Source organism: Bactrocera latifrons, unplaced genomic scaffold (assembly GCF_001853355.1).
Source record: "Bactrocera latifrons isolate USDA-ARS-PBARC rearing strain unplaced genomic scaffold, ASM185335v1 scaffold_707, whole genome shotgun sequence".
Lineage (NCBI taxonomy): Eukaryota > Metazoa > Arthropoda > Insecta > Diptera > Tephritidae > Bactrocera > Bactrocera latifrons.
Window position 1 is genome coordinate 40560 of NW_017537387.1, and position 13542 is coordinate 54101.

General features: G+C 33.9%; 1 protein-coding gene across 1 annotated transcript; it reads left to right on the forward strand.

Annotated features, from left to right (window-relative positions):
* Window positions 1–447: 447 nt before the first annotated feature.
* Window positions 448–9867, forward strand: LOC108975978 (60S ribosomal protein L10). The gene is made up of 4 exons (XM_018944841.1): window positions 448–553; window positions 610–915; window positions 1148–1310; window positions 9643–9867. Exons 1-4 carry the CDS (start codon window positions 531–533, stop codon window positions 9805–9807), a joined length of 657 nt encoding a protein of 218 aa, XP_018800386.1. The 5' UTR covers window positions 448–530; the 3' UTR covers window positions 9808–9867.
* Window positions 9868–13542: the final 3675 nt, after the last annotated feature.

The window sequence follows — 13542 nt, forward strand, 5'->3', positions numbered from 1 at the left end:
GTGAATAAATTTAATGGAATATAGAGAAATACCTTGTGTTAATAGTGCATATTTTTGAACTTTTAATTGTGAAAATTTTTAAAAATATAAGTAATTTTTATATTGATTTTGGATATTCCTCCTCTGGAGAAGCTCCCCTATCCGGACATACCCCATTTATACGGAAATTCGTTTTTTTACCCCTCCGCCAAAGTAATCGCGCGGCTGAAGGCCGCCAATGTCGAAAGGAGTTCTATGCCCGAAGCTAATGTGTTATATATTTCTTGTCATTGGGGTATTATTTGTTTTCTTTATTACTTTTGGTTTCTCTACGCGAGAAAGCACTGATTATTAATTAGAATGCAACCCGTTTGCTACAAAAAAAAATTATTCTTTAGAACTCGACGTGTGAACGAATAGTAAGAATTTTTCTAATATTACCTGCCATGATAAACGCATGTATATTAAAAGTTATTGAAAATATGTCAGGTAGTTAACTTCCTTTTCCGTTGTATTCTTCTAGCAGGAGTGGACGTGTCGAAAGTTTTAAAATGGGACGCCGACCAGCAAGATGGTATGAGGGGTGAATTTATTTGGATTTTTTTTGTGTTAAATATGATTTCTTAACAGTTATCGATACTGCAAAAATAAGCCGTACCCAAAGTCCAGATTTTGTCGRGGTGTGCCAGACCCCAAAATCCGTATATTCGATTTGGGCAGGAAAAAGGCTTCAGTTGAGGATTTTCCTTTGTGTGTTCACTTAGTATCAGATGAATATGAGCAACTTAGTAGTGAGGCGTTGGAGGCTGGTCGCATTTGCTGCAACAAGTATTTAGTAAAATACTGCGGTAAAGATCAGTTCCACATACGTATGCGTCTACATCCATTCCACGTGATTCGAATTAATAAAATGTTGTCATGTGCTGGAGCGGATAGGTAAGAAAAATAAGGTTTGAATTACTTATATATTTTTTTTTTTTTGTTTTTTTTTTTTTTTTATCAAGAAATTTACTTCAATGTATGTTTAATTACCGAAATGTGATATGATGAAAAACCCGAGCACTGGGATATGACTTAAATGATTAACGACAAAATCTGAATTTATTTCCTTTACCAATGTTTTTCCTTTAAGGAGGAAATATTTTTTAATGAAAGTTAATTATTAAAGGCTTCAGACTGGAATGCGTGGAGCTTTTGGAAAACCACAGGGAACAGTCGCTCGTGTTCACATCGGCCAGCCAATAATGTCGGTTCGCTCCAGTGATCGTTATAAGGCTCAAGTTGTTGAAGCCCTCCGCCGTGCCAAGTTTAAGTTTCCAGGACGTCAAAAGGTCTGTATTTAATTTTATGATATTTTTTCATTAAATATTATATAATTTGAACGGGTGGTATCAATAGTAAATATAATGAGGGGGGCAGGGATTTAGAATAGCATCCCCAGATTTCGGGGATAAAATGGGTATCACTGGAAAGGTGACGTTCTCTAGATCACGAAAATATATAGTTGCCGCTAACTTATAGTTTTAAAGATTTTTGCATTTAAAGTTAAAAAATTTACAACTTTTAAATTGATAATTTGTATTTTGTGAATAACTTTTCACTTGCTAACACTTCACTATAACGTTTTGGTATATTAATTTTTTTAATATTTATTGCAAACGAAGCTTTATTTTAATTATTTTGTTTTAGCTAACTTCACTACATTTCCACAACTAGAATAGGGTTGCATACTAGCAAATAAATGGTATTCCCATATCTGCCTAGTTGTCAAAAGAAAATTAGCAAAAACTTTATACCCCAAATACATAAATGGAAAACGCCAAAAATCTTTAGCAATTTTGTATAAAAGAAAAAAAGTTGCAGAATAGAGTTCTACGCTAAAGAACTCTGAACACCCCGGTGTTGGATCGGCGACCGACTTTTTTTTTTTTTTTTTTTGAAGCGCGGCCGAAGGCCGAGTTCTACGCGAAGGAACTTCCTTCTGCAACTTTTTTCTTTTATAAAAAATTGCTGAAGATTCTTGGCGTTTTCCATTTATGTATTTGGGTATAAAGTTTTTGGTTATTTTCTTTTGTTGACAACTAGGCAAATATGGCAATACCATTTATTTGCTAGTATGCTATTCTTGTGCAAATGCAGTGAATTTAATTAAAAAATAATAATTAAAATAAAGCTTTTTTTGCAATAAATATTAAAAAAATTAATACACAAAAACGCTAAAGTGAAGTGTTAGAAGGTAAAAGTTTCACGTTTTTCACTCTGTATATTTAAATATACACTGTAAGCATTGAAATAAGTTCACATTTCAATTTTATTTTGCAATATTTCACCTAAATTTATTAATGTAAAAATCACTTAGCGAACTCGGCGTTGCAAAGGTTAGATTGTTTACAATTATGAGGAAAACGAGCGTTGCCACATCTTAAACACCAAATATGTAGGATTCTTAACGATTTTCTTTGTTTTTTGCGTGATTCTTTTTTCTACATTAATTATAAAAAAAAATACTTTCTAACATTTTTAAGTTATTTTTCCACATATACATTTTATATATAGTATGTATATGTATAGTATGTGATTTATATTTAATAAACACATATAATTAAAACTATGATAATATAATAAAATTTATATATCATGTCGGGATGACTGAAGTACTTTAAAAAAATAACTCTGGCCTAGCGAATACCCGGGTGGACTGAAGTACTTTCGCGGAGTACTCCTTTCTGCGTTAAAAATAAAAAAATATATTGAGTTTTTGTTATAAAGTGGTTATATTTGTTGGTTACCATGCACTCATATTGAACGAAATTTTGAATTTTCGTACTGTACTAATATATTTTATTACGTAATATTACTAATACATGCTATATACATGTTGTTTAATAAATTTAAAAAAGAAAATATCCTTATGCGTTAATAGAGCAATTTTTGCGAAAAAGAGGAATTTCAGGGAATTGCCTTATCATCACATGGCAGCGCTCCATTTCGTCGTAATTTTTGGTAAACAAATGGGGTTCAAACGAGTGTAAAATGTAATTTTTAAAATGCAGATGTTTTCGGTAAAAAAAAAGTGTAAGATATGGAGTTATTTACAAGTTTATAGTGTAATTTAATTATTTTGAAGTGAAAAATGTGTTTAATGTGGTGAAATATCGTCTCGAAATGTACGAATTTTGCGAATATTTGAACTTTAAGGTCGAATATCTTCTAAACTAAGCGTTTGCGGTACCTATAACCCTATATATTTTTTAATCAGGAGAACGGTACCTTCAAATCGCGGCGCTAAAGAAATCGGAATTGTGCCGAAGTTTCATTGGTGTTGTCAACCCAAAATGAAAGATTTTACATATAAACTGAATATTTTTAAAAAGGAAACCCGAAATTATTTATTTATTTCTCACGAAAAGGTGAATAATTATTAAAACCTGTTAATAGCGTGATTCTGTAAGCAGTCTCTATTTGGGACATTTTGAGGTAAAGTCTCAATTCTTATGCGCGGAACACAATGCTTGCGACAAACTGCAGCAGCACGACAGTGAACTGAAAACGGCGTGAAACATGAACGTTTGTGAGGCATGTACACAAAACCACTCAGTTGTCCATTTTGYATGTACACAATTTCGTTGTGGCCATACTAACCTTGCACTTCAATGAAATTTTAATATTTTGTTCAAAGTGAAATTGTTTATGCAAAACATAAGTAAATAGGTAAATTTATTCGTTTAAATTATCAATTGTTATTATAAATGATGTAACAGAGCTATTTTATTTGTAAAATGACGTTAGGTTTGTTAGAGCTTTGAGTAATTTTACATATTAGTGGGATCACCACTCTTCCTCATCTCTCTATCTTCCATTCTACTGTCAACTCTACTGTCGTCTTACTGCCGTTGGCAAATATAGAATTAAACTAAAGTTAGCGAGAACGACAACTGTCGGCCTGCCGTCGCGTCGTCGTGCAGCTGTCAAAATCGGTCCGTCCATAAGAACGTGTGTATTTTAATATTTGACAGATGTCGTTTGCAGTCTGTCGCGAGCATTGTATTCCACATACTACTATTCAGTAAACAGTCTCTAGCGTTAGTCTCAAAACATTGCCTCAAATTTGAGACCTGATAGAAGGTCACAAAACTAAACAGAACTTTTGTCTGCCATTTTGAATATTCTGAATAGAGATCATCATAGATATTAACCGATTGTCGATTTTTTTTATATTTTGGAAGCAGTTCAAACACGAAAAGATTAAAAATAAATAAATTTTATATAAATTTCGCAAATATGAAACAAAGTGAACATATATTTATATTTTTTTTTTTATTGGTAATTATGTTTTTTGACTGTTATAGAAAATTTTACATTTGTTATCGACATATTTATTTTCTTTCAATAGTAAAAACATCTCTGAATAATTAAGTGTAATAGATTTTGTGACTGCCACTTACATAATAACAAAATCGTCTCAAGTCACAAAAATTGTTTCTAACTTAAAATCGCAAAGTTAGAGACTCGTGTCTGTATCACAGTACAGTAATTGTATTGTACGGTAAGCCTTCGTGTTCACTCAAATCCAGTCAAACTTTCTAACACTAAGTAAGCCAAAGATTTATTGGCAATGAATTTTTTTTTAATCGGAGAGAAAATAACGGGTAAATATATGGATAGAGGAAGCACTCCAGAATAGGAAGAAGTTTTTCACGAAAAACTTATAATCCGTTACTTATTTCCTGCCATTGGGGTATTACTTATAAGGTTATAAGGTAAAACTAATTTCTTGTTAGAATACAACCATTTATTTTTGGGTGATCAAAAAACCTGCCAAAATAGTAGTTTCATAATTTTTTACTTAAAAATAAAGAATGAAGAGGCAGATATAAGTATTGAAAGTGAAATACGTAGATATATGATTTTTTTTTCTGTATGCTTATTTGATAAGTACATTATCAATGATTTAACATTTCAAATTCTGAATTTCAAAATTAAACAAATGTCAAAAAAGAATATGGCGAATACTTTCTGCTTGTGCATGTTCCCCAGCGCACTAATCACGAGACTAACGGGAAAAAGTATATGAAGAGAATATGTGAGTGAAGGAAATAAAAGAATAATCTTTTTTACTTCAGCAGGCAGTCATCAAAAATGTGTGTGGTCTAACGTTCTCCCGATGAAAGACGAGGCCCTTTCTGTTAATTAGTTTTTGGCCGTTTGTTTTCGATTGCTTGCTCCAGTCTTTTCAGTTGGTGACAGTAAAATGTAGAATCAATTGTTCGACCAGGCCAACGAACACTTAGCATAACGTTAATCCTGTCTGCGACCATTTCTCGAGCTTTTCACTCTTTGGTCCATTATCTTTTTTTGCACATTATTGTTATATTTGACACACTCTCCGTCTTCTTGTTGTTGTTGTAGCGCCAAACTTTTCGTCTCCTGTTACCATTCCCTGCAGAAGTGGTTGGATTTCATTTCGTTTCAGCATAGAATCGTAGATGTTAAATCAGTCCATTAAATTTTTCGCAGACAATTCATGTGGTACCCAAACATCGAGCTTCTTTTTGTAGCCATTCTTTTTTTTAAATCGTTCAAAACCGTTTGATGATAAATGTTAAGTTCTTTAGCGATGTCATTGCTAATTATGTGACGGTTCTGGTAAATCTTTTCCATAATTTCATCGACTTTATCAACGATAGGTCGATCAGAGCGAGGTGCATCTTTCACATCGAAATTTCCGGAACGGAAGCGAACCATTGTTGTGCTACATGAACTGATATAGCATCGTCTCCGTAAACTTCACAAATTTCATTAGTGGCTTGAGTGGCATTCTTCTGTTTTAAATACAAAAATCTGTTTTACATAAAAAAATTTCAAAATATAGCGAATTTCTTCAGTATTTTCATATTATGGTATGACTCAATGTGATTGGTAGCACTGGAGATATACGACTGCAACGACATCTATTGATCATATACATTATGTATCAGTGTAAAGCAAGTGGCTTCATATTGATAAAAAAAAAAAAACACGGAGATTGTCAAATAAGCTTAAGTCAAATTCTTATTTCACTTTGTTCAATACACTTTAGAATATAAGTAATAGTAGAAAATTTTAGTTTTTTGAGGAGTAAATTTAATTTTTTATGCTTTTCCTCGTACAGAAATAGTTATATATTTTTTTATTTTTCCCAGAATAATAGTTATAGAGTATGTTTTAAACTATTGCGCAATAAGGAAAACTTCTTTCCTCTGGGTCCCTGCTTTTAAATAATTTTAATTACAGATTGAGAATATATTTTCATTTAAATATATCATTTTTTTTTAAATAATATTAAGGAACAAACCTCCCATTTCCTTGATGCCGGTGGTTATCAAGAGTGTATTTAAAATGGCTTAAACTTTGGACGCAAAAGCAATCGAATCAATGGTTGTTAAAAAAACTGCTTTTAAATCTTACGATTTAAAGATTAATATTTTTTCTGCATATAGAATCATTAATGTTTTACTTCAACTGTTTGTTAGCAAAATACAGCTAGTTTAAAAGCTGTAATAGGGCCATTTTTTCTTATTATTTTTATAACGGCACATTTCTACAGTACTCTGAACACTTGGCTGTAATAACACTGCACATATCCGGATTGAGGGTGCGTGGTCTACCCATGACAAGAGTGTTTTTAATTCATTAAATACTCGTGACTTTATTTCTCAATTGCCAGAACCAATAGAAATGGTAAGAATTCTGATGCTATTCTACAACTTTGCTTCTGCCGTTTTTTTTTGGTAAATTTAATGCATTATTGTATCAAGACGGTCCAAAAGTGTTTTCCTTTATTCCCTCAAAAAGCAATGCTTAACCCATTTACAACCAAGGAGTCAAAAAATAAGTTTATTTAAAATTTTCAGTTTTTTTTTTATTGATTTACGCCATCGTAGAGATGAACAGAAAAACATTTTTTTTTTTTTGTTTTTTTCTTACATATACGAAAATTTTGCTGTACCCACACGAGTACAATGGTCAAAAGTGTATAAAATATTTATGAGTAGGCTATTTTAAAACAGTCGCGTTCCACGCACAAAGCAGTACCGCATAGCTCGCAAATCCACCTGTAGAAACACWTGGAGCTAACRCGTGCTTAGAATATCTTTTCAATGTGTAGTGTCGTAGGTAGTATCGCGTAATGTCACGTTGAAACTCAAGCAAATCTTTGGTACTATTATTCACGTTTTTGTACACCTTCCAAGCGTTTACCATTGTGAAGCACATCATCGAAGTAAACAGCGGCCACCACCATTTTTTGCCTCGAATCCCAATTTATCCATTTACGGCCTGATCATGCAGATCAACACCGCCCATACCGTGGTTGTAATTTGAAAGTAAATTTGGCTGAGGTATACTTATCTCTTTTTGTTCCAGTGTTGACCAACGCTTACGTATTTCAACGGTTCAACCGTATCAAAATTAGTTCCCATAGTTACGACATTATTGTCATTCCACATGACAAACAATATTTTATTATTGTGGTCGTATTTGATCTCGAAATATCCTCTTGCTTGTTTTTGGAAATATTTTTTTGGATTCAAAGGACATTTTTTAGTTCTGTTTTCTCTCGTTCCTACGGCTTTGAATTTTTTCTCACGCAACATACGTAGAAGTTCATGACTTGTGAAAAAATTGTCAAAGTAGATAATATGATCGTTTGGGTCATTTATGGTTTTTATTAGATCGACCACAACTCGAGATCCAAGGGGAAGATGTCTTGTATCACTATCAACATTTTTAGCACCACAGTAAGTATCAAATTGGTACAAGTACCCACAGCTATTTGTAAGCATCCAATTTTTAAATCTGAATCTTACGGGCTTTCCTTTGATGAATTGTTTCGCTGAATGATGGCCAAAATATTTTATCATTGCCTCGTCAATTGAAAGCTTTTCGTGCATAAAACCCCACCTTTGAAACATTTCGGATAATAGATTCGACATTGGGGAATTTTTGCCATTTTATCGGACTTGTCAATTTCGTTATTGTTTGTAAAATGAATGTGGCGTTTTATTTCCAAACATCTGTTTTTAGAAATGTTATTGCTTACAAGAGGTGATAACGTGTTTTCATCCAATTGCCATTGGCATTGAATGGTAACGAGAGTAAAATAAAATGACTAAAAAGACTTTTAGATCATCTTCGTCGAATATAAATTTATGCGAACTTTTTTGAGAAGCATACAAATGAGTTTGTTCTATGATCAGTTGTACAACATCTTTATCAAACAGTGTCTCAAATACCTCAACGGGACTTCTACCATCCAAATCCATTTTCATCTTATTTTCTACATATATATAGTAGTCGAATCATTATCAAGTTGCATGCTTCGTTGTTCCAAATAGGGCTTACAGAGAACGTATTTCACACCCATTCTTTGTAGCTGGGCAAGCGGTATTTCATCTTCGCTGTCAAAGTTTATGCTGTTTTTGAATACTTCAACGCATCCAGCAACGTCGCCGAGCAAGTTTATTTCATTTATGTTATCTTCATCACTTTCCTCTTCGTCAGTATTGACATCGACATTAGGAGGAATCATAACGATATCGACGTCATCTGCGGTGTCAGCTAAAGCTTGTGAAAGTTGTTTATATCTCTTTCCATAAAAACACGAAGTAGAAATAGCCATCCTAACCAAAAGATACAATTTTTTATTTCACCTACACATTTTGCCATTGTACCTAATCGGGTACACAACTTTTAAAAGACACATACCTCAAATTTTTTCAAATAGGTTTTTTTTTTTTTTTTTTTTTTTTTTTTTTTTTTTTTTTTTTTTTTTTTTTTTTTTTTTTTTTTTTTTTTTTTTTTTGTAAAATTGATCTCTCTTATCTCACACAACACACAATTTTAAAACTAACAACTGAGAGATAATAGCTCATCAACAGAAAAATTATGACTAAAGACAAAATCACACAATATGGAAAAACCGCACAGAAGTTGACGCCACAAAAAGGCCGTTATGATTTCGCGTGAAGCGAATGTATTTTTTTGTTGTTTCTACGAATAAAACCGCATATGATCAAAAATTTGTGTGCAAATACTTAGCATTGAGTTACGCCACATGCCACAACTTGACTGATTTTCTGTACACAAGCGAGTACAAGGGTTGTAAATGGGTTAATTAATAACAAAATGCTTTATGATCCATTTTTTTTATGAACTAACACAAGTTGCTTTACAAAAATTCTATATTTTTTTAATACCTAATAGAAATCATATACATATGTAGATGGTAGTAGTAGAGTAATAGTATTGTCTATGTATGTGTCAGCCTCAGTAAAACGTGAACGGGTCCTCAGCCGCACTTTTCTTGGAATTAAAAAAAAAGAGCAAAATTTCCCGCAAATATCGAGAATTCGGCTCAAAAAGTGACATTTTCAGTTGAGAATAACTTTGGGATGCAAACAGATCTCTACAAATGTTTTGTTGGGTTAATGTTGACACAAATGTTCAAAATCGATATAAAACGTTTTAATCGACCTGTGCTTGACCGCAGAGACATCTATTGGAAAACCGCGGAAGTTTTAGACCTAATACATAACCTTGCATGAATTATTTTGGAAGCCATTAAATCTGATTATAGCCAAAAATACATATAGAAACATATTTATGGAATCTTTTGTTTTTTAGATTTACGTATCAAAACGATGGGGTTTCACTAAGTATGACCGTGACCGCTATGAACAACTTCGTGATGAAAATCGTTTAGAACCAGACGGGTGCAATGTAAAATATCGTCCAGAGCATGGCCCTATAGCAGCGTGGGAGAAAGCACAACGCGAGGTTTATGCTTAAAAATGTATAAACAATGAAATGATGGTTAATAAATATAGTCTAACCTATTTAATAAACTTATTACTCCATCGATACTTTGAATTAATGGAAGAAAATAATACGTGGGGGTTTACCGTGTAATTCGACAATCACAGTGAATTTTGAAACTTCCGAATTTAGTTTTTTCTTTTCGCATTGTATGCTTGTAGCACAAAGCATACAGAAGTCGCATCGTTTGAAAATGTAAGTTTCAGATATAAATTAGTTTTAATTGCTCAAAAAAAATAAACTAATCTAAAGCATTTTGAATTTGCGGAGTGGAAAAAGTTAACTCCAGTACTTGCACAGATAAATTATAAATGTGATTAAATGCAAAAAATTAATGGTTTGGGCAGAGACTTCACTTAAATTCCCAGGGCAGCCGGTTCTAGGCACCGGAATTGACCCGGATTTTTTTCGGCGATCTAACCCCGTTTAAATCGGTAAGTATTAATATAAGTTTGTCGTCATTAGAGCTCCTTGTGACTTGTGCTGGCATTGAGTCCATCCTGTGCCAGGAGGAATTTTCGACTGCCTTTGTGCTAAAAGGCTCCATCCGAAGTCCACCTTGGTCAGGTGTAACACTTGCAATGGATGGATCCATCTTAAGAACTGCTCAGGCCTTCAGCCACAGAGAGTGGACCTCGGGTTACGTGGCCCCATGTTGCCAACGCAATACTGCGACAACAGCCTCTACGGCTATGCAATCTGCACACAGTACGCGCGCTGCACCGCCACTCACCCCGAGTGGCCAACAGAGGACCTCCACGATCCACAAGAGCTCAAACAGCCAACATAGCTTTCACTTGTTCCCCCCCAACCTTCATCTCTATCTAATCCTCGTGCAAGAGTCACTCAGCAACGCCTGGTTCCCCGCACAGTCTGTTTCGCTTGTCAGACCGTCATACGTTGGAACGCCACATCAGTCAACGTTGATCCATGCTATAGGAGTCTGCCTCCGCAACACTGAAAGGTATCGTCGCCAAACAACACCACAGTGCGACAACCACCCCTGTGAGTTAAGGGGATGAGCTGGCGGACCTGATTGACGATTCGACATTCTGCACTATAAATGACTGAAGTACCCACCTCAGTTATGGGCAACCGTAATAGCTGGCACCATATTCATTAAATCTGGCATCTCTCGTGTTCTGCTGTGTAATTTCGAGCTCCTGTAAATTTGTTTAATTTATATTTTAACACTGTTGTGAAAATTTTTGAAATAAGTGATCCGTAAGGATAAGTACGGCTGTGATATTTTTCTATTAAAGCATTTGAAATTAACTTAAATTGTGTGTTGACAATTTTAATTTATTCCGCCGAGTCACTTTCAATTTGTTTTTGTTGCTATATTCTGAAATAGTGGTGATAACTTATATTGCTCATCTAAATTTCTTGTTTTTATTCGTTTTCCATCTTTTTTCACAGCTGTTTGCGAGTTTCTTACTTTTTGGGTAGCACAGTGCATCTCAAACTGCTCACTACATTGGTTGTTGCCTTTGATAACTGATATTGCATTTATTTGTTATAAATACTTTTCTCATTTCTCTTTCTACTTTTATTATTTAATTTTTTTATTGCTGTTTRTTATCATTATGACTTGCAATTTCCCGAATTGTTCTGTTAAAGGCGAGTCGGAACGCTTTGTTTCTTGCTGGCTGTGTGACGGGCTGGCCCATCTGAAATGTGCTGGACTGACAGGAAGRATTTTGGATTCTATTCTTGACAGTAAGGGCTTGCGCTGGTCTTGAATTAAATGCAGACCAACTGAAATTGATTTATTTAAAGTTTTTRAGCAGGCGCGCAATAATTTCAAGGAGATTGGTCATGAGCTTGAAACCCTTACAAATAAATTCAGGCATTATGAAACGTTGTTTCAATCATTTAAATGCCTGAATGACCAGGAAGAGAATCCAAAACCTTCCAGTAAACGTCCGTCTGATGATGAGACCACTACTTCTTCCTTAAAAAGAATGCCTCCACCCAATATTGACCTTATCAATCTTTCTTCCCYTTGTCSACAAGGAGAGAAGGTCTCGTCTGCTCAGAATACAGAGAAAGCTGTTACTGAGCATGGTAAGCGAAAACCTTCTCAGGATCCGCTTCCAAATAACTAGGTCAGGTAGTGAAAATACCACCGTCGATGACATAAAGACTTATATCTCGTCGAAACTAAAATCGGAAGATATTTCATCTTTCAAGATCGACGTATGCGCTGACAATTTTCAATTGGCTCTTTGTGCGCGAATTTGAGCATAAACGTTTTAAACCCCCTGCAGTTGTCAGTAAAATGTCAAGAAAAGCCATTGATACAAAAACTGATTAGCAATAATTCGCTGAGTATTTATTATCAAAATGTAAGAGGTATTAATACAAAACTTTCCGATCTGTATTTAAATAGCGTCAATTGTAATTTTAAAATCATTGCTTTCACAGAAACTTGGTTAAAGCCCCACATGTTTGATAGTGAAATATTCAATAGCAAATTTGAAATCTTCAGATATGACCGGCTGAACAAGAAAGGTGGTGGTGTCTTGTTTGCTGTTCATTCTTCAATTCCATCTGAAGAAGTCGATGTTTCGCATGCACACTTCRTAGAATTTAAGTGCATTCGTATTTGCGCTAATAGTGGCTATATCTACTTAACTTTATCTTATATACCGCCTCACTCGGACATATCTGTATATATGAAGCATGCTTCATTAATAAATAATGTTTTCTCAATGGCTAATAATACTGATTCCATTATTGTTTTGAGGGATTTCAATTTACCGTGCGTATCGTGGAAATTTATTGATGACTACGTATTTTACGAGTTCTTAGATAAAATGTCGGAGTTGGGTCTTAACCAAATTAATTTAATTTCGAACGAGTTTGGTAAGTTCTTAGATCTAGTATATGTTGATAACGCTTCAATGTTCTCTGTTATCCGATGTGATCCTTTGGTTCGGCCAGAGGACTCGTATCATCATGCTTTGGAAATTAACATCGAAACCATAGCCAACTTTGCTCATAGTGATACACAAGACCTTTGTTTTCGGTTCAACTTTGCGAAAGCTAATTTTAAGAAAATTAATTACGAACTTTCTAAAGTTACTTGGCCACATTACAATGCCAACATTGAATTTAGTGCTTCCCACTTTAATGAAACTATTTTAAACTTGTTTGAAAAATATGTTCCGGAGTGTGTTGTTACTCATAAAATGAGTTCTAATATATGGTTTTCGAAAGAATTATGTAAATTAAAAAATAGAAAATCTCGTGCTTTTAAACTTGAAAAAAAAACTGGATTAGTTGCTGACTATTCAAAATATTCTAAATTGCGCCGACAATTTGCTGAACTTAACAAAATATGTTATAATAATTATATAAATAAAGTAAAAAATAATATACGTAATCCAAAATCGTTCTATAGTTTCGTCAATTTGAAACGCAGGATTTCTAATTTTCCGTCCGCTATGAAATATAAGTCTAGTATGTCCAGTGACAATCACACCATTTCTAATATGTTCGCTGAATTCTTTAGGTCCAATTATTCTCCAAAATCTCCAAAAAATGTTTCGCATCAGCACAAGTTATTTCCGATTTCTTTCATTAATGCACCTACCATTTCCGAAGCGGAGGTCTTATATCAGTTAAATATATTAGAACAATCATACAATTATGGCCCAGATATGATTCCCTCGTGCTTTCTTAAGAAATGTGCCAAATATATAT